This window comes from Panulirus ornatus, chromosome 73, assembly GCF_036320965.1.
Source record: "Panulirus ornatus isolate Po-2019 chromosome 73, ASM3632096v1, whole genome shotgun sequence".
Lineage (NCBI taxonomy): Eukaryota > Metazoa > Arthropoda > Malacostraca > Decapoda > Palinuridae > Panulirus > Panulirus ornatus.
Genome location: NC_092296.1, coordinates 3,398,935 through 3,421,510, shown reverse-complemented (window position 1 = coordinate 3,421,510; position 22,576 = coordinate 3,398,935). Strand labels below are relative to the sequence as shown.

General features: G+C 47.3%; 1 protein-coding gene across 13 annotated transcripts in view; it reads left to right on the top strand.

The window, feature by feature from the left end:
• The window catches only part of LOC139748322 (uncharacterized), a 66,139-nt gene that overhangs the window by 21,172 nt on the left and 22,391 nt on the right, over window positions 1-22,576 (top strand). For 3 of the 13 annotated variants that reach the window (XM_071661349.1, XM_071661348.1, XM_071661347.1), the window contains exon 1: window positions 11,716-11,969. The exons of 4 other annotated variants lie outside the window; for them this stretch is intronic. In XM_071661349.1, the coding sequence (XP_071517450.1) occupies window positions 11,731-11,969 (239 nt within the window). In that variant the 5' untranslated portion in view covers window positions 11,716-11,730. Of the gene's footprint in view, window positions 1-6,412; window positions 6,612-11,715; window positions 11,970-18,826; window positions 19,062-22,576 lie in introns of those variants that run through there. 6 more of the 13 variants (XM_071661360.1, XM_071661357.1, XM_071661359.1 and 3 more) reach the window with 3 other exon arrangements.

Sequence of the window (22,576 nt, the reverse complement as noted above, 5' to 3'; positions counted from 1 at the left end):
ACTCTCATCAACCAGTGAGAGTAGAGGTGTGGGTGTGATCAAGAAGTGAGAGGCCAGACAACGGGTGCCTTCCTCCCGAGGGTCAGACCTCTCGCATCCCTATCTATAATTCCCCTCTCACCCCTGCTGCCTCTCGCTGTCGCCACGGGCGCTGGACCTGCTGTGGCCACCAGAAGGGCCACACGATGAGACATGGCCCCTCCGAGAGCAACAGTCCGTCAGTACCCCGTGGCCCGTGCTGCCGCCAGAGGGCCACAGAGCTAATAGAGTCATCAAAGGAGCTAAGCTTAAGTGGGCCGACCTTCCCTTGTAACGTGATGCTGATCTTATCATCCAGGTGTGAGTGGAGACGACTTAATTTTGTTATCACAGTGCAAGGTGGGGTGTGTGTGTGTGTGTGTGTGTGTGTGTGTGTGTTTGAAGTAATGAGTAATGAGGGTGAGTAAGTGGGTGAGTGAGAGTGTGTGTGTGTGTGTATATAATGATTCTGGTGTGGGAATAATCGTCTTAGCAGCTGGCAATACTTCACCAAGTCATGCAATGCCTTTCTTTCCCGACCTCTTCTCTCTCTCTCTCTCTCTCTCTCTCTCTCTCTCTCTCTCTCTCTCTCTCTCTCTCTCTCTCTCTCTCTCTCTCTCTCCCCCGAGGAGGTACTGCTCCCCACCGTCTGGGTATCGATAGGGCCAGTAATAGGCGGCGTCTCAGCGAGCCAGCCGTTCAATAATAGGCTGTTAAGTTCCCCTCCTTGGCCCACGTTGCTGTATTACCTTTCTCCCACACCCACGCTTCTGGCATAGATCCACAAACGCATCACCTCCATCTTTACACACACACACACACACACACACACACACACACACACACACACACACACACTTAGCGCGACAACCCCCCCCCCCCCCCCCCCAACTCACACGACCCGTCTCTCTTGAAGCCAACTTCCCAACGGGTGAGCACTACGCGCTAGTCTCCCCCTCCCCCTCATCGTAAGTTCTCGTACCCAAGTACAGTTTAGACCTGCGGTTTGCATCATCACATCCTCCAGTCAGCGACGGTTTATGAGGTGGGTCGTATATTGAAGTCGCAGTTTATTAGTAAATACTTAGACGTGGGAGGCAAGTGTGAGGATAAACAGCTAGGGCAGTTATGAGGTGTGCGTCGACGACAGACACACACACACACACACACACACACACACACACACACACACACACACGCACGCCTCATCATCTGTTATCATCTGGATGGAGTGAGTGTAGTGTGTGTGTGTGTGTGTGTGTGTGTGTGTGTGTGTGTGTGATAAGTTCTCTTAATTGGGGATGATGATTTGGGGGGGTCGTATTCGGCTCGGGAGTCTCTCTCTCTCTCTCTCTCTCTCTCTCTCTCTCTCTCTCTCTCTCTCTCTCTCTCTCTCTCTCTCTCTCTCTCTCTCTCTCTCTCGTTCTTGTAATAACTGCCAGCGTCGTAGGTCTCGCGTTGGGCCAGATTATAACGCCAGTGAATTATCCCCCCACTGGATGAGTCATGGCTAAGAAGGACTCTTCTTCTTCTCACTTTGGGGTCGGTCAACCCGCCACGGACCTCATGTGTGAGGTCAGGTCAGGGGTCATGTTCCTATGGGAACTAATGGGTGAAGCTTAGCACCACTTTCCCCAGGTAATCCATTCCCCTCCAACACCCCCTCCCTCCCGTTACCAATATATATATATATATATATATATATATATATATATATATATATATATATATATATATATATATATATATATATATATTAGCTGGAAAAATAAACACGGTAGCACCAAGTTTTCTTCCGTATTTCAAGGCCATGTTCAAAGATACAGCGTCAGGATGAACCACAAAATGTATATACACAACACCCGACTCCAACACACCTGAGGAAACAAAAGGAACTGTTGATCAGTGGGACGTGGAAAGTTTGACCAGAACGGTAAAGCCACCCCGTCCCTCTACCTGGCAAATGGCTTGCAAGACATGCGAAATCTTGGAGCTTTTTGTTTATATATATATATATATATATATATATATATATATATATATATATATATATATATATATATATATATATATTCGTAAGTGTTGGACTGGGTTTAACAGCCTTAAAATGGCGCAGACCCGTATTTTTCGTGTTTTATATTGACAAGTACGTGATCTTTAAAGGACCATGCTGTTCCCTAGCAAAACGTAAACAAAGAGCAGCTGTTCGCCAGTTAAAAGCCGTGACGGAGGGATTTAACTCGCTCTTTAAACAATATGGTTCCCAGCCATTCGTTCATTCCTTTACTTACCGATTGCGTACCTTTACGCTCAATAGGATTTAACGATTGATAAGAAATTGTGCGTTAAAAAAAGAAGTTGGTTAAATCTGCCTACTGCTGCGCGCGCGAGTTCTTGAGATTTATAGTACGGCTGTGGTGATTGGATATTACCGAAGATGGCGCTGGCCGTGACGACATGTGACATGGTCGGTTATTGGCTGAACTTGAAGATGACGTGCGTGATTGGCTGGATAGTGAATATTGCCATTACCTGTTCTTTGTTTTCGTATTGGCTAGATGTGGTCATGCTTTACCTGATTGGCTAAACGGTGCTGTTGCCATCAAATGTTCTATATTTTGTTTTATGTTTCCCCCACTCCGTTACCCGCTGTGATCTATGGGTCGTCACGGATGCGGTCGTGGGGTCGCACCGTCGTGCTCAAGGGACGTACCGTCGTGCACTTCGTGTGTGCCGCCGTATCTATGGGTGCAAAGGGCCTGTCAGGGTTCTTATCCCGCGTCTAGAGCGCCGCTCGGATAAGGGGAGTGACAGTGATGGTTCTGGCTTCAGATATGGCGGTTGTTGGCACTCGTAGTAGCAGTTCCACTAGGATGTTAAACATGGTTTTTTTCTCCCGTGTTAAATCCCTTATCTGCTGATAATTCATTTTCGCTTGAATCCTGTTCGTTCTCCTACTGCTTTTTTTTATTATTATTTCTTAACAAGTTTATGGTCGTTAATCTTATACGATTTTTGCCGTAATATTTGATATTAAGTTTTTATTATATAAAATCATTTATTGCGATTTTACAGCCGTGAGTGATTTTGTTTCTGTCTTCCCTCTGATTATAGATAAGGCGATGGGGTGTTTTGTAGAAGGGCCATATTTATAAATGCATTGAGATCGTGTATGGTGTTGGAATTATATTTGAACAGCTGCCAACATGGAAGACTACGACTGGTGGCTTTTAACGTTGATGGCTATAATGACCCAGGTAGATCATGGGTTCAGAGCTTAATTAAGCAGTTGATCAGTCGGCCTTACGCTTCAGTTGGCTGTGAGGGGTGATGAATTTTTATATATAAAGATCTGTATATGTCCACATGGCCACAGGTAAGTCGTCTCTTCCTCCTTCCATAGGGAATGGCACTGATGTTTGATACTGTGATTTGGTGACTTAAGAATACGTTCTGAAGCACACACACACACACACACACACACACACACACACACACACACACACACACTTTTCCCGAGGGGAGGATGAACAGCTGGTTTGGCTGTGGACCGACTGGCGCTTCTAAGATTCGAGTCCGGGCGGGCCCTTGCCTGAATCATGTCCAACGACGGTGTGTGTGTGTGTGTGTGTGTGTGTGTGTGTGTGTGTGTGTGTGTGTAATCACCCCACAACTCCTCCTTCCAGCTCCTGCTTCCTTGTGAGTCCTCAACCCAGGTCTTCTCGGAAGAGGACGGTGGTTGAGTCATCATCATTGTGGGCGAACCATTGTTTCAGGCCACTTGTTAACGATCGATTGCTTCTGTCTCGTGTGGTGGTGATTCAGGTCAAGTAGTTCCAACGAGCCCTTGTGGTTCCTCTCGTCCCTTCGTGACTGCAGCGCTGAGATACGACGGGTGTTTGAGGGTCGTGGTGCTAACTAGTTAACTGGTCGTTACCGAGCTGGGGAGAGAGCAAGTTAGGCCTGGGATATTGCCACACATTGGACAAGCATAGTAGCGACTCATGTAAGAGAGAGAGAGAGAGAGAGAGAGAGAGAGAGAGAGAGAGAGAGAGAGAGAGAGAGAGAATACATGTACATGTGCATTTAAAGCCCCCCTCCCTCCCTCCTCCCCCCCCAAGTTGACCCGGTTTTTGTTGCTACCCTGGCCTGACCTAAGCCCAAGGCCTGGGTGTTAGGGAGTGAGGGGGGGTCAAGTTAAAGGTCAGGTCACGTCGCCAACCTCCCCAAGGACCTGGAGTCGTGGGGTCAGTTAGCAACAGGTCTGGACGCGTATATATGTATGTACGTGTATATGTATGTGCTTGTATATGTATGTACGTGGATATGTATGTATTTATTATTATTATTGTTAGTATTATTATTAGTATTGATAACATTAGTAATAGTTATAACAATATTATGTGCCATGTTAAAGGGCACAGCTATGCTAGGCAGCGGTGAGTGAGGATTGTGTATAATGTTTATCTGGGCTTTGTTAAGTAAAGCACTGTGGTGTGGCCGTGGTCCCTGCCGTGCCAACAGATGAATACCACAGTGTTAGAGGCCATAGGGTGGGCTGGGGTGGGGTCGGGTGGGTTCGCCCTGGTAGTGCTGACGCAGTTGGACCCCCTTCACTATGCCTCACGGTGGGTGTGGGTTGGTCGCAAGATATATTTACGTAACTGTGGTCTGCGTTGTGTGATTTGTCGGTGGAGACTCTATTGTCGCAGACTTAATCACTGATCTAACTTAAATCCTAACGACTTGACTGTCGTAACTCGTCGTAACTTAACGTCAGCTGACCACCCGTCCATCCCAGAACTTTACCGTAACTTTAACCCAACTTAATCCAGTGTAGACTTTGAGCCGCGATCAATCTCTCACGTCTGTATCCTGGCTTGATGTGGTCCTCCAGGGGGAGATGTGGAAGGACTTCGCGTGGTCTGAGGATGTTGGTGGGTGATGTAAGATGTGGACACGGACGCAGCCCAGAGCCGTGTGTGTGTGTGTGTGTGTGTGTGTGTGGCACTTCTTCGGGCGAAGGGCACTGGCAGTTGGTGCCACGCGGGGCCTCTCCAGGTGCTGTAGGATGTAGTGTAGGTAGGATATTTGCGGATCCTGTTGCCGGAGGGTCTTGCCGAAGCCTCCGGTACCAGTAGGATGTGTGTTGGATCCTACACACACACACACACACACACACACACACACACACACACACACACACTGTGGCTGTGATCGGGTCGTATACCCACACGAATCCTGACCCCGTTTGACCTCTCGTGGTGACCTCCCCGGTCTAGACGAAGGAGGGAGTGGACTGGGGAGTGGGTGAAGCTTGCTACACCTCCTCCCTCTCCCGACACCGTCATTGGTGGCTGGATCGCAGATCGAAGACAAGAAAACACGAATTTCGACGAGAACTGAAACCAGGCAGACGTGTTTCGGGAACAAGGGGCCATGTAGCAACGAGGAACAATGGGGCTCGTAAGGTCGGGAGTGCGACCGTATGATTAGAGGAAGGACGTTCTTAACGGTCACGTCTCCTCAATGGGTTTCCGTGCCAGACGCTTGGAGGCGCGACAGTGCCATACCTGCCGCTGTCACTCCCGATTGTCATATTCGTTAATTGACAGTGTCATACCCGGTTGCTGTCACACTGCATCGTCTTCACACTACGAGATGGGAGATGGGATGGCAGACTGGTGCGAGGACGGACTGATGATGGAAGGTGTGTGAGTGGAGCTATAGTATTACATGGTGATGAAGAGCGGGCCAACTGTGGGTTGTGGGAGTAGAATTACATGGCGATGAAGAGCTGGCCAACTGTGGGTTGTGAGGGTAGAATTACATGGTGATGAAGAGCGGGCCAGCTGTGGGTCGTGAGAGTAGAATTACATGGCGATGAAGAGCTTGCCAACTGTGGGTTGTGAGAGAAAATGTATGTAATGTTCCATGACCAATGTGGTGGATGGTTTAGTGGTTCACGCGGTTCGATGACCCCTGGAGATGGTTCGTGACAGCCTGTGGTAGGGCTTTTGAAAAGAGGGGGTGGGGGTTGGTGACACACACACACACACACACACACACACACACACACACACACACACGCACTCGTGTGTAGTTCATACGTGTGTGTGTGTGTGTGTGTGCGCGCGTCTAACAGTTCCCGGGGGACCAGGTTCGTGACCCGAGGGGCCTCCGTCAGATCACCAGCCCTGGACACGTCATCTCCCCGCGCACATTGCCTCTCATCGCGTCGCTAGACCACGCCTTTAAAACACCCCCGCCCATCACCCACCCACCCACCACCCTCAAGGTATGACCTCGCGAGGGAGGGAGGAGGAGCAGGAGGTGGTGGTGGGGGTTCACGTGCTGGGATGATCACTGACCGCTTGTCGTAGTCTACGCTGCACCCTTGTCGAGGAGAGCGCCCTTACCCCTGGCTGAACACGCTCGCAGTTCCTCAGAACGACACCTCCTCCTCCTGTGTGACCCACAGCGTCATACTCACCTGCAAGTCTCTCTCGTCGTCGTCTTTACACACCCCACCTCCTTTTTCCCCTGATTGACCCCGAACCGTCGTTAGCTGTGCTCTCCATGCGTCATCTACGGTATGTAAACGACCCATTTACTCCATACATCGACATGTTGCATGACTGTGTTACGAGGGAGAACTATATTATATCAGAGCTCTGTGTGGGTGATGTATATTGTGAAGGTGGTGGCTAGCACAGCGCAGCGTTATCTGTCGTTGGAGGCTGGTCCTGGGGTGTGATGATCATTTCATCAGTGTGGAGTGCCATATTTATGTGCATCATGACGGCAATATAAAGCTTAATGTGTCCCACATGTATGTTTGTATGATACAGACTGGGTATGAGTACTCCTGTGGGCATACATAAATCAGGAAATTAACACCTACCATTTCAAGCTTATATATTTTTTTTCTCCATGAGACGCTTTCTCTTGTACACCTCCCAGTCACCCGCACTACTTCCCCTTAAGTAATGCAACCTGATTTCCTGTTTGTATTCTTTTGTACTAGCCTTTCTCACATGGCCAGATTTCATACAGGTATACAGTCTAATAAGGTCGTACGATAAAGTGTTAAGAATATCATCGCATGATAGAAATCTGGGTTCAGTAAACTGGATAGATATTGGTATGTTAACAGAGTGGTGGACGAATGTAACTGGTTGATAGGTGGGATAACAAGCCATAAATTTGCACACCTAGGTTCCATATTTCTTTTAAATCGTCCCTGGCCCATCCCTCTTCAATTTTAGAAGTTGTAATACAGGAGGGAAGGTCTGATGCCTGACCGCATCTTTTTTTGAGCCTTTACTCAGCATGTAGCCCAATATATTCGCGTTCTGATTGGCTACGGATGCAGGCGCAATTATTTTCGCTGTCTGTAAAGGAAAATGATTTAGCAAGTAGTTGATCAGTTAAGTTGTTGGAGGCTGGGTGTTGCAGGGGAGGGGGGGGGGTAGGTGTCTCGTGTTGGCGGGTGTATTAATAGTGTGAAGACGGTCGCCCTGCCTGGGGGATCTTCCTTTGACCCCAGCTGGGGATTACTGGGGGATTACCTGGCCTTAGTGAGGCATCCCTCACACCGCCTGGGGGGATGACGTGCTCCCACCGGACACCCTTAGGGATTACCACGATGGCCTCCCCCCCGAGGGGTGATGGGGTCACCCCATGGGGAGGGAGGGAAGAGAGGTGACCTCCTACCGCCCCCAGGATGAGGTGGTCACCACCTCCCCAGGGGGACGTAGTTAACACCTGGGGAGAAGATGGGGGGAGGGGGGTCGCTTTTAAAGGGCGAAATCACGTGGTGGTGGTTGGTGTCGGTCAGCAGTTACGTACGCCTCTGGTGCTGAGCACACGGCAGATGATCCAGGGGAAGGGGCAGCAAACGAGAGGCGAATTTTCTTATAAGAACCTCGCAGTGACGGGCAGGTCGGTCGCAAGATGAGGGGAGACGAGACGTATATGTCGTCGTAGCCACTGGACCATCGTCGTAACACGACTAATACAACACCGGCTGACGCTCTGTGTGTGTGTGTGTGTGTGTGTGTGTGTGTGTGTGTGTGTGTGTGTGTGTGTGTGTGTTTCCCCATCGACGTCTGGAAATTCGAGGAACACGTAGTAAAGTTTTTTTTTTTTGGTAAAGGGTTAGACGAGACGATGGTTCCCCGTGGCGGGGTCAGACGTGGCGATGGTTCGCTGTGGCGGGGTCAGACGTGGCGATGCACCTCCCTAGCGGGGTTGGTCGGATGGTAGCCAGCCATCATCCAGCTCCTGAACCAACAACACACGAGTAAATGGTCGTATTTCTGTCAAGGTGTGAGTCAGGCAGGCAGGAGGGAGGCAGGTGTCTGAGGGGCGTACACCCTGGGGGTAGCTTAGATTAGCAGATGTGGCGAGGTGTCCTGGATACACACCAATGCGGCAGATGGCAGGTGGGTAGGGCCTAGGTGTAGATACCAGGTGTGGCGAGGTGTCTAGGTGTCTTGCTACACCCTAAGGGCGTCAGATAGCAGGTGTGGCGAGGTGTCTGGGTGTTTTGATTTCACCCTAGGGCGTCAGATAGCAGGTGTGTAGGGCCTAGGTGTAGACATCAGGTGTGTAGCGAGGTATCCTCACTACACATTGGATTGGACTGTACATCATGATGAATTGAGTGTTTCATGCTGCAGCAGACACGCCTCTTAGAAATAACCTCATAGCTATGACTTGTATGTTTCCCTCGTTGTCTCGCTGTCATTTATATTCTCGTACTTTTTAAACGCTGAAACAAGTTTTATCCGACCTTTTAAAGTTAGCTGGTCATGGAGGACAGTTTGCATGTATGTGTAGAGAATGTAAATTATAACATGTGACGATGTATGTACGTATGTCAGGCCAAATGTAAGTGTACTGGTAGATCAATTATTTTTTTCTATATTGGTTTCATAGCAACAAAAGCGAATCGACTGTGAATATAGAAGAAATTAGCTTAGATGTCAGGAAATGTGAACAGAAATGACAAGGAAATGGTAGCTTTTACTGGGCTTAATTTCCGTGTTGAACTTTTTTTGTGAATTAAAGATGAAAAAAAAGAAAACGTAGCTTGGAAATATTTGACGTTGCTGTTTTATTCTGATATTAATGTGAGAGAAACAAGACATTAAAAACTCTTAGATCTCAAAAAAGTAAATCCATTTATTAATTATAGAACAGTTTGTAGGGAATTATGCTCATGGATTGTTATTATACAGAATAATACGATTACGTGATGATGAGATGAACGCTTTTAGGCATGACGGTGATAGAAAACGCAGGGAAGGCCGTTGGTACTGTCCTTCATAGTTTGGGGAGTAGAGGACATGGAACCATGTCCCTGCATGTGGTGTGTCCAGGGAGCGGATGGGACGCGTGTGCGAGCACGGCTCCTCCTGCAGGTGTGGCGGAGGAGGTGGTGGCGCTGCTGTTGCCACCACAGCTATTCCTGGGTTCCCCCCGTGCCACGCTGGTGGTGGTGGTGTGGTGATGGTGGGGAGCAGCGCTCGGGGGTCTTCGCTGCCAGGTGATGCCTTGTGTTGCTCTGTCGTTGTCTTCCTCTTGAGTGTTGTTGCTCCGCGCTTGTGTTGTCGGGTCGCGCCTTGTTTTGCCGACCCTGTCTGGTGTTGCGCGTTTCCTGGTCAGGTCTGGTCGAACCCGCGTTGCGTTGCTGTGCCCGCGCATACAGTCGACCAGTCTGGTTCCCCGCCACCTACGTTGAACTATTAGCTTTATAACTCACACGTACATTGTCGTTTTATCCCGTTGTTTATAGACGCTGGTGCTTCACAACGGCTTCTCTCATTTATATCAGTTATCCGATCAGGATTTCGCGTGGGCCGTGACGCTACTGGACGACCTCTCCTGAGTACGACGGGACGACCCGTCAGCACTGTGGAACGACCCTTGATGCACAGTGTAACGACCCTTGGGAACAATGTAACGACCCTTGGGCACAATGTAACGACTCTTGGGCACCATGTAACGACCATTAGACACAATGTAGCGACCCTTGGGCACAATGTAACGACCCTTGGGCGCAATATAACGACCATTGAGCTCCGTGGTACGGCCCTACAACATGACATAATGACAACGCAACACCCAGTTATTATCATTATTATAAATCGTTTATTTTGGGACAGAAGTTGACGCGCTTGACGCCAGCCAGCCATGACGCAAGGCGATGTGCATATGGCCACGCATCACCTGACGGATCCACAACACCGACCATTTATGATTGGCTGTAGACAGGCGAGGGGCAGAGCCATTCCCCAACACACATTATGTTGAGACATGACCAGCGTCCGGATCTAAATCTTTTCCGTCCCTCGCTGTCAAGTTCCCCTCCTTGGCCCTGTTATTTTTATCCCTGCGTCACACACACACACACACACACACACACACAAGCGCGGGTCGCTGGCATTCGCTTCACATTTTCTATCTTAGAAAAAGAAATCGTAGAAATTCGTAAGTAATTACATAGTCTCTTCTCCTCCTCCTCCTTCTTGTTCTGTTTTAGTTCTGGTGTCAGCGTTCCGCCAGGGCGCTGAACACATGGTTGTTGTTGTTGCTGGTTGTGATGTATTTTTACCGTCGTAATAACTTCATTCAGAGACGGACGTCCTCAACCAGAGCCACGAGAGAGAGAGAGAGAGAGAGGCGCATCCAGAGCCCCCCCCCCTTTTTTTTTATTTTTCAAATGTGGTTTGTGATTAGTTATATGTAACTACGTGACAATTTATGACCTCACCCGTTGTGTTACATCACAACTGTTATATTTACAACAGACTGGGCTGCCTGGATTCAATGAACAGTGTTACGTGACAGGAGTAGACTGCTTGTGTGTACTTATTTTCACGTCTTGTATCACCTGGGTTGCGACATGCCACCAAACCTCGCAACACCACGCACTGCCTTGGGATAATTATCCCAACGTTGTCCCAGATCACACGAGGAAAGGCGGCCCGTCATACCTGAGGGTCGTACCTCCGTGCTCAGGGGTCGTACCTCCGTGCTCAGGGGTCGTACTTGATGGACGTACCTCCGTAGTCAAGGGCAGGTCATACTCGACAGTCTTACGTTCGTCCTCGAGTGTCGTATTCCCCTTCACACCTGAGTGTCGTACCTTCCTCACTCACTGTGGTCGTACCGTCGTACTGGAGATGGTTATGCGACACTGGATTGCTTCGTTACGACGCCTAACTTACCATTTATACGTCATGAGGTCATGGGAAAACGCTCATTTCCGTGGTAACTGCCCCATCCCGCCAGGAGGAGGTTGTGCATCACGGTGGTGGTGGTGGTGGAGCGGGCGTTCGGTGGCCGGCGTGACAACGCGCAGACTTTGTGAGAGGCTTTGGCACGGTGCCCTCAGCGACAGCCTGGCTGGCTTGTTGCCACCACGCTGGAGCCGCCGGCCGGCTCCCCTGGCTGGAGGAGGCCTCCGTGTTTCCGGTAGGTGGCGTGGGTGGATGGCTCTTGCAGGTGGCGTGGTGGGTTTAGGTGGGTGGCCAGGGTGGTTCCTGCAGTTGGCGTGGGTGGTTCATGCAGGTGGCGTAGGTGGTTCAGATGGGTGGTTCCTGCAGGTGGCGTGGGTGGTCCATGCAGGTGGCGTAGGTGGTTCAGATGGGTGGGTCCTGCAGGTGGCGTGGGTGGTTCATGCAGGTGGCGTAGGTGGTTCAGATGAGTGGTTCCTGCAGGTGGCGTGGGTGGTTCCTTCCGGCGTGTGGCGTGGGCCGGAACAGCAGCAGACGACACCGGACGCCGTACCTCAGCCGGACGATCCAAAATATACATCATAGGTGTTGTGCCGCGCCCCACCCACGCCCCGCGTACTGTGCGGGCGCGGCCTTACCCGCTCCCGCCGCCCTCAAAGGCACCTGTGTATCACATGGTTCTCGCCGCCGACGGCTGCAAAAAGTGTAGGTTTTGGCCCTCTGTTGAGCACCCACGTCTCTCTCTCTCTCTCTCTCTCTCTCTCTCTCTCTCTCTCTCTCTCTCTCTCTCTCTCTCTCTCTCTCTCTCTCTTCTCTCTACCATTGGCCTCCGGAAGAAAAAAAAGGAAAATAATGAGCCAGTCATCGACAGGTGCGAGGTCGATGTTATTTTTCCCTTTGCCGTCTGGTGGTCAATTCTGCCACCGCGCTGGGCGCCAGCACGTAGCGCTCACCGCAGAAGGATCTGTCGAGGCCTGTGGGTTACAGTGGTGTCGGGGAGGAGGAGGGAGGAGGGACCACCTCGCACCTGGAGGACGGATGAAATAGAGAGGGGAGGTCAGCCTCCTCTGTGTGCGTGTGTGTGTGTGTGTGTGTGTGTGTGTGGGATGGAGTTGACGGGATCACGATGGACGGGTGGCTCGTTGAGGCTGTTTCCGGCGTGTGCCAGTGGCGTGAGAGAGAGAGAGAGAGAGAGAGAGAGAGAGAGAGAGAGAGAGAGAGAGAGAGAGAGAGAGAGAGAGAGCGCAGAGGGGCGGGTTGGCCCTCTCAACGGGGTCAGTGTGTGTGTGTGTGGCATAATGTTGTAAAGCCCATGTCCCAGGAGGCGAGGGGATGTGGTCCCCTGAGGAGGTTGGTAGTGAGGAAGGGGCACGTCCTCCATGGGGACGGAGGTGAGGTGGGGGAGGAGAGGGGGAAAAAACCATTTCCCTGATCCTCACTCCTACAGACGGAGCCAGGAACCCCGTCCCTCCTCCTTACTTTATGATCATCACTCCTCCTCCTCCTCCTCCTCCTCCTCCTCCTCCTCCTCCTCCTCCTCCTACCGCCCGATCATGGCCAGTCGTGTGTCTCACACCCACGCCTACCCTACCATGAGCTTATCTCCCCCACCTCCCTCCTACCTGTACACGCCATGGGGCGTGTCTATGTCAGTATGGGGGTGTCATGGGTGAGTGTAGGTTGTGATGGGTGAGGTTGGCCCACGCCTGGCATGGGTGCAGCTCGGGGAGCCACAAGGACCCGCCGCTCCTCTCTAGATTTATTACTTGTGTATATATAAATAAACTCGACGTGTCAGCTGGCGCTTGGCGCGGGGGCAGCAGACTTTACAGGAACCTGGCCGTCTGCTGCTCCTCATTATGATGGTGCCACCTTCATGGTGGTGCACCGAGCACTTGTGGTACAGTGTAGTGGCAGCTCCTCGCCGCTGCAGTGTAGGGCAGTGTACTCAGTTGCCAGTCACATACTCTGAGATTTATTCATATATATATACACACACAGAAACACCCCACTCTCGTTTTTATGCTGAGGGGTAAGAGAATACACTACATGATGCTTGTAGGAACAGCGTAGTGGATCATACTGAAGCCCTGAACATGATATTTATATGATTGTCTTCATTAATTATTGACGAGTCGCCTCAGCCCTGACCTCTCTTGACCCCCAGCTCGCCTAGGGTAACCCCACCTTTCCTCTAACCCTCCGCAACAGCTGTGAATCCCCCCTCATGTCCCCACCATCAGGCCTGGTTCACCAGGCTGTTTGGTGATGCAGATGACATACTCATTATCACACACTGAACAGCTTACCTCTCCTTCCCTGTGTCCCGTGTGTTAAGTGGAAGTAAATTGAAGTCATTTGAGTAGTTTAATGACTTGATGGTATTCAAACTTGCTGGGTATGACATCTGCACCACGGTTTGTTGACCGTAATAGTTTGATGGAAATGATGAATAGTTGTGCTGTTAGTCCAACTCTGCTACACGTATTGGGCGTGATCTGGCTCACTTGGAGGGTCCAATCCAATTTCTAGCACATAACCTGTCGAACATAGTAACAATTAAGGTAGGACAGTGGTAATATTTGTCGTATATAGTAACAATTAAGGTAGGACAATGGTAATATTTGTCGTATAATTTCTAAGATAGTTTCGAGATATTATTTCTTAGCGTGTATTGCTATCTGCGTCGTGTTTGTCCAAGAATAGACCCACGGAAGACGTAGGTGTGAATCTAAACGTCATCTGTGAATGACTTGGAACTGTCAGTGTGGTATGAATAGCTCTTCCGCAGGCGTCGATTTTTTTTAGTGTAGGTCCTCATACAATGAATAATAAAAGAAAACGGAGCGGCAATGGCTATTAGAGAAAACAGGGAAGTTCCCCCTCCGTTTTCGTTTATCCTCTGCTAGTCATTTTGACTCCCTCATTTCTGAGAATCATCCTTTTTAATTTGTCTGTTCTATTCCTAGGGGGAAAAAAAGGAAAGATATTGAATCTTGTGCCTTTTTTAAAGTGTTTGGGGATCAAAGATGTGGCTGGGTACTTCAGGTTATAACGTTGTGTCTTAAATTATTTGTTATTTATATTCTTTTGTCATAATGTAGGCGAATGATTGTATTGAAGTTCTGCTGATAAATGATTAACAGAAAACCACCTCAGGTTATTTGATTTTTTTTGTAATAGATTTTGAGTCGTTCTTATATTCTTCGGTCAGTCTTGGTGAGGTAGTGTTTGTGGTCCGTGTTATGATATATTGCCTCCAGTTGTGTGCAGATTGTACTACTAGAACTTATACAACAGTTGTTGTGTTACGCTGGTCAGAGTGGCAGAGGACTTAATGAAAACAGTTATTTAAGTGGCACGTACTGCATAAATGTCGTGTTGCTGTGTGGCATTGTGCGAGCCTCCCCACGCCCCTGGTTGTGTGGCCTGGTAAGCAAAAGTGATTTCATGTGAGTTAAGTTGTGATTGTGTTGTTGTCCCGCCGTCCACAGGGATTGTGGTGGCCTTCGTGTGGCGCAGGGGTTATGGTGGAGCTGTGGTGGTGTTGGAGGCCTAGTTATGTGCCAACTGTCAGCTAATTATACCGTGAGCAAGGGGATGTGGGGGGGGGGGGAGCATCTGGCGTCCTACCAAACTGATACACAAACAAACAACCTAACCCCCACCCTCCTCATCCAACCCCATCCCTCCACACATCACCCCACATCATAAACATTTCCCACAGACACACAAACGCATTATTATTATTATTATTATTATTATTATTATTATTATTATTTGTAGTAGTAGTAGTAGTAGTAATTTATGTGTTATTATAATTGTTATTACTTTTGTTTATGTACTCACCTATTGCGAGGTGGCATCAGGAACTGAGCCATTGAGGAAAAGTCCTCGATCGGCTCCTTCCTGTGGTCCTGGTTTTAGAAAGTGATAATACAGGAGGGGATGATTTCCAGCTCCCGTCCTTTACGGTTGGCTTTTATGGCGCGCAGGAAATGCGTGGGGCGTATGTTTATTTCCTTTGTGATTATGATTATGATGTTTATAGTAATGATGATGATAATAATAGTAATAACAATATTTTTAAGGTACAATTGTATTAATGAGATATTTATGATTCTATTTGTAGCCAAAACCTGAATATGTTTAGACAATAAGTTAGAATTGGGAATGGAGGAGTTCGGGGTATGAGAAAGTCCGTTTTCTCATACTAGTTTGAAAGAGAGAACGGATATATTTTATGGTATACTACAGAATGTTCGTCTCTAGTAATTAAGGAAATTTTTTTCTTTAGCCACATACTTTTGAGTTATTCACTTTGAATTATATATCATACATATGTATAAGAATTTGATTATCTTTTATTTACGACTGGGATATGGGATCACCATTGGGGACATTTGGGATAGCTGGGGGAACGATTTTCTTTGCGATGGGGTCATAATATGCTCGTCGTATGGGCTCCTCAGAACATGTGATCAGGGTGTGCTCTGGCCCCGTGCCCGACTTGCAGACTGCTTGGCCCCCTCGAGTGTCAAGTGCCAAGCTTGACGTCACGCTGACCTGTCCTTTCCTCCTCCTGTGGCACTATCCTCGGGTTTGTGGTGGTGGTGGTAGGGGGCGGTGTGGGATCTGTGAAGGAATTGTTTGTGGTGGACTGTCTTGGGTCGGGTGATGGGAGAGAGGAAGTTGATATAGCAATGAGGAAATTATACTCTTTTTCTATGTCTTGAAGATCGTGGTCATCGTTATTTTTTGTTTAAGGATTTGCGAAATTGTTTGTGTAAATAAAAAACGCATTTCAGCTATCACTGGTGTTGTTCTAAACTATACCAGCGTTACCATTTTTCTGAAGTCATGAAGTAACATCTCCGAAGAGCAATTAAAAATCTGAGGTGTATGTGGTGGATAGCTACCTAAGATGTGATTATGATTTTTCAAATAATTTTTTCATATTTCTCGCTCTCATATAATTCACAATACTTTTACGATCGGTACACTCCCGTGGCTTGGGTGTGGATTAATATATCTAGAATTCAAATTTATATGTAAAAAAAAAAACACTTTAAAAACTCTCGTGTCTAAATGAAGGTAGATGACTTCACATACGTGTCCATGTGAACGGTTGGTACGGTAGATCAGCCCACGTCTTTTGCAACCTTCTCCAACGGTCGGCCTCCTCCCTCCCTCATGATCTCGTCACCTTGCCAGAATACGGCGCCTCTCCCAGGGCGTCCTGGCTCATGAGAGGAGCCACCTCCTCCTCCTCCTCCTCACTAGTCACTACCGGCAATAAAAACACATCAACACTAATTTGTTTCCCCACTTCCTCGTAGTTCAGCAGATTTGAACTCAGCGATGTTTGCTTATATTGATATAGAAGAAAAAAAATATTTCCACGTATGGTTGAATCTTTCTGTATCGTATTATGTATTATTTTGTGAAATTTGACTTTTTTTAAACACAATTACGTTAGTGATCCTAATGGTGCAAACGAAAATGGGCGTTGATCCTCTCGGCTAACTTGGGTCTTAACTAAAGCATTTCGTTTGAGGTTTGTTTTTATAAATGAACCTAACTCATTTTCCGCTTTCTTTATTGACGTTTATTTTTTTCTTATCATCGTTACTGAAATGGTGGGAATAAATGCGTTCACTGCCCAGGGTCAGACTTGCCTGCCTGCTCTGGCGTCCTACATGATGTTATTTTTTTTGCCGTGTTTCTGACACTTCCGGTAGATGGCAACAAATGAGTTAATCCCCCGCATTCCAGTTTCTATATTCTGTATGTTTGATGTGTATGGCACGTTCTTGCTCAGTAACCTTCACCCGCTGAAAAGCCATTATTAAATCCAGGAAATAAATGTACATTGGTTTGTGGGGGTATGATCAGTACGTGCAGATGTGAAGGCAAGGATGTGCAGATAATTGGGAGAGAGAGAGAGAGAGAGAGAGAGAGAGAGAGAGAGAGAGAGAGAGAGAGAGAGAGAGAGAGAGAGAGAGATGCCATGCATATCGTAACATTCGAAGTGCGGGGAAATCGTAGCAGTGAACAGTGATGCTGGGTGTTGCATGTAGGCTACGTGATCCGTTGTTTTTCGTGTGAGGTTACGGCTTCAAGCAGATCATAGTTTCACCCGTAGATCACGACCCTTGAACATATCACGACCCTTAGGTATGATGACACGGCCTCTGACATCTAAGGCCGGGCCATCATACCCAGAAAGGGGCGTACCATATCATATTAAGGGGTACAAGCGTACAGAATATGCTTAGAATACTGTAGCAAAACCTGGTATGAATCGATATATTTCTTCCCTTAGGAAAGTTTCTGGTGTATAAGGAATTAAAAAACCTGGTATACATCGATATACTTCTCCCCTTTGGAAAGTTTTTGATGTATAAGGAATTAAAAACCTGAAATACATCGATATACTTCTTCCCTTTGGAAAGTTTCTGATGTATAAGGAATTCCATTTTACGATCAATCGCTCATATTGCCTTAACAAGAATAATTTGTGTAGTAATGTTATAAGCAAGAACTCATCATGAATGAGTCCTCTGGATGTCGCTCCAGCCACAGGACACATCTTTTACGTAAGTCATTTAGGTATTATTCGTGGCAGCACATCATGTCCCGTGTGTAGCTGGCACTCGGGGAACACCGCCTTGGCAACATCACATTATGCTCGCCGGATATTACTATGCCGTTTGCCATTTTGTCTAGGATAAAAAAAAAATCTGATATATAATCAGAGCTCCTTTCCTTCACTGTTTAATCGTGACTGAGGATACTTCCGGGGTGTTCTTGGCCGCGGTCAAGTGAGGAGTTTGGATGCGAAACACTCACCTCTCGTATTATCATTCGCTCACTGTGAGCCAAGATGTTATAAGCTCGTAAGGGCGTCGCCGAAGACTTTCAAACAACCTAACCGAGAGAGAAAACGAGCAGCTCAGGCTATAACCCCTCCTATCCAAGTTGTAGTTACCGTTATGGTTGGGGCGTGTTTGCATGGTGAGCTAATGCTCTTGGGGACCGGGATAGAGGAACCTGTTGTGTCTTGTTTTGTATCGGGCAACGGCGTCTCTGCGATTGACCAGGTTTTCCTGTGTCACACAGGAGAGGGAGGTCGACCTACACGCACCGTCCTTGTGTTTTCCATTTCACAGATTGTTTGTTGAGCATTACAGACCTACTTTGTAACGATATAGCAGGATTAGGGAAGGAAGGAGTTTAATGTTTGTCATGTAATATACAGATTTGTGGGTCCTTGGCCCAATCCTTCGACCCTGATACGCGTGGAAGACTTGTTTACAAGGAGAGATCCATCATGCAAGTATATCTTCATGGCTAATATCCTTCACATGCTCCTCCTCCCTCAGGCTCTCTCGTAATTAAATATACTAACGTCGACCTGCTCTGATCACGGCTATATTTACCCGTGCAGTGACACTGGCTCTGTGCATCGTCCGTTCTTGTGGTATCGGCCACTGTCAATTAAAAAAAAAAAAAAAACACTTGCAGCTTGAGTATATGGCAACACAACGCGTGACTAGGGAGGTTGGGTGGGGTGTGGTGTGGTCGGTGTTGGGAGGAGGAGGTTAGGTTGGGAGCCGAGGGTATATAGAGGAGCGCGTGGGTCGCTGCGGGTCAGACAACCGAAAACACGACGACAGAGATCGTCAGCCGACGCTACTTGCCGCCGCCTCCGCCCTTCAGCGCCGCCGTCGTCACCACCTCCTCCACCAGCATGTGTAGAACGTGTGGCAGACGTCATAACTCAGTAGTGCAGGAGTAAGTCTCTTAGTAATACCCGCCCGTGGTCCACCAACCGTCGCCAGCAACCCTGCCTGGTTCTTGGCTCTTCAGTCGGTTATCCTTTTGAGTTCCAAGTCTAGTACTCCCTGGTCTCCGGGTGGGCGAAGTCTTGCCTTTGGCAGCTGCAGATCCTTTTGTGTTCAAAATGCTGAGAATTTTAAAACCCACGAAGAATTAAACCGAAAGAGTTTGATCGACAGACGTGATCTTTGAAGTGCATGTTTGTGGTTGTAAGGCGCGTTATTTTTAGGTGTTGAAGTCTGAGTTTTCATTTTGGATTTGGCTGGTAGTATGTACTTAGTTTACGGTTGACGGGAAGTGTATATCTATGTGACGTGAGTCTATAAAACCATGTAGGTATGAGTGCCAAGGGCAGGCAGGCAGGTGGTGGCAGTGTCTGTCCCAAAACTTAACCTGGTTATGTATGCCTTAAGCTCCCCTCCTGTGATTTGTGTATAATGTTTATGTGGATTTGTGGGTTTCCGTTAATGGTTCCACAATAACTACGCTAGCGGGAATCTGGAGGAATTTTTTCGACGTAGAAAGTGACGAACATTGCGTGGGCTTCGGTAATGCTTCTTCAGTTTTTCGTTTGCAATGAACCTCTGTCCAGACACATCCTTTTTTTTTTTTTTTTAGAATTTTACAAAAGCGGCAATTTTTATGGTATTGATTTTATGGTAGAGTATTGATGAAAATTATACGGAGTTTGTTGTTTAGTAGAAATTCATTTGCCAATTTTTCTGCTCATATTTGTAATTCATTAAGGCCTTTGATATTGATGTTTAGAGTTATTGGACGATGTTTTTAGGGTTAAAAACATATTAGCCCGTGTTGAATATTGGCATAATTACATTTACCATCTTCCATGATTTGTGTGACCTTTGACGTCAGAGAATTAACTATACCAAGTAATATGTGACTCATTTCCTTCATGCGCTCTTTTAAAGACTGGAGTAGATTTCGTCAGGTCTTTGTTGTTGTTGTTACGTAAATAACTGCATTAGAACTGTAGTTACAGTCTATATTGAGATCTCGTCTTCGTGTCTTTGGATAGTCATTATTTGGAATAAGATTTAAAGAACTTGAAATTTCTTGTTCGCTGTCTGTTTGCGATAATGACTTCACTGTAACACTATATGAAAGAAAAATATCAAATTCTACAATTGGGGAATAGTTAATGTGTTCCGAGGGGAATAGGAGGTTTGTTGTATAGCAAATCGCAAGCGTAGTTCCAAGTACAATGCGACCGACGCAGTAAAGCTTTGAGTGTGGTGGTGGTGGTGAGCTGCGTGTGTGTGCGCGTTGCTGCAGACATCTGGGCCAGCGTCTCCAGCACAGTGTTACCACCACTTGAGGGACCACCAGATGGGGGCAGAGGCGAGGAGGAGGGGAGAGGAGGCCAGCAGAGGGTGAGTGGTGAAGAAAGATCAAGCGAGAGAGACAGAGAGGCGAGATGTGTTGTCCCGACACGCGTAGCCTAAGCACCGTCCTAACCGCACGCAGCATATCCTAGTTAAGTCGACGAGGAGAAGCATGTAGCATGCACTACGCCATGTATGTTAGAGAAATACATAAAGTGATACACGTTAGATAGATATGCAGGAATACACCATAAAGGTACACTTTACTCTTGAGGAAAGTGTTTCGGCGAAGCAAAACACACGCAAAAAACACTGTACATAAAGACTTTGTTTCGGAAACCTGATCGGTTGTTTGTCGTTTGTATATTTTTGCTGCTGGAAGCAAGAGACAGATTAATAGTATATGTATAATGTTTCACCTCGACCTCTGGTGTTTTCGTATTGAAAAAAAAAAGGTATTTTAGCCACTATTTATCTCTGCCATATGCATTTCTTGATATTTATGACCTGCGCTCTTTTTTTTTATTATATCTTTCTCTGGCCTGCTTTTGTGTTTCATTTAAAGCCTGGGTTTCAAGGAGGAGTATTTTCCATGTTAGGAGCCTTCAACGAAGATTGCTGCTGCCAACCCCTAAAAAAGCATCGTGTCTCACTCAACACCACACCGTCACTACACAATGGACGTGTTCACCCGACACCACTGCCAATTCTTGCCTTGCAGCAAAGACGTTTTGCTCCGTGAAAATTGTCGTTTATCGTAGTATTATATCTATTTTTTTTATTATTGAGATTGTGTTTTGTAATGCCCTGTAAGGAATGAGTTAGCGTCGGATGAGGGGATGCCATCAGTAAAAACGATGAATTAGATCCAAGGGTTGTGGCTGGTCATTGCGGCCAACGTAGGAAGTAGCTAGCTAGTCCCACATGATTGATCAAGGCTTCCCTGCAAGAGCTATTGTTGTTGAGTGTTATATAAATCCTTTAAACGATTTTATCATTTCCTTGTTTGAAGTTTTAAAGAATTTAAGGTAGGGGTCTTGTAAGTTGTGGCAAATTATTAATACTTTTGAATTTTGATGTATTCAGAATCACGGTTGAATATTTCGTCGGTTCCGTTGCGCTCATGATGCGTCAGTACACCACAGTGTTGTGTAACTTTAGTAGTGGCAAACTCATCGCTGTGGGGCTGAGGTGGTATTAACAGATCTGGGACCTCCCGGGTACGAGTTTAGAGTGGGCGACACACGTAACTTAACCTCCTCCACTTATCTGTGGGATAGACACACTTAGATCGCTCTTATATACAAGGTCTCCCAGCGCTCAAAATTAATCTGTTGGTAACTTTCTTGGGTTTCGTTGTAATCAGGAATTACTGGACCTTGAGAATGAGTGAAACAGTCGAGGGTATGAAGATGAAAACAAGAACCGTATGTTGAGGGAGAGCGACGCTCAAGCCCGAACCAACGGGTGCGTTGACCTTGGTAGGCAATTACTGGCAGTTGGGGAGGAGGAGGAGGAGGCGAGCTGGGCGCTGCCGTCTGCGGTGTATGTTAGGCTAGGATGCTAGTGCCACATTCATCTTTCTCTTTATACTTTATTTTATGCCCTAACGACGCGCAGGCTCTACTTCCTGGACGGAGGCTTTAGTTTGTTCATATGTAGCCAGAGTTCGGGCCGGTTATATAGTAACCCGATCTTGCTTTATATTATAGTGTGTATGATAACCCAGCTATTGGACCCTCTCTGGCTTTTCTTTTAAATCGGTTGGATCTGACATACGATGGCTATTAATTTTACAGGAAAATGGGGAACACACGTTTCCTCTCCTCTTGTATTTGTGAAACCAAGAATGTTGTCAATCATTAGTTTTTATTGGGTAAATCTATTTTTCCTCTTGATGAAGCAAGCAGTAGTACGTGTATTGAATTCAGTAATTTGAATCCGCCCCGCCCCCCTACTTTCCTCTCATTTTTCTCCTAATCAAGAGCAGAAAATGTACATCTACGACCTGACCTCGACTTTTAAATGCTTAAGCATGAATCTAACAGTGGAACACCAGGGAAGGACTTGTTGCCGAATACTCATTAGATAGTAACACTTGCATGATTGAATGTAGAACGTGAATCA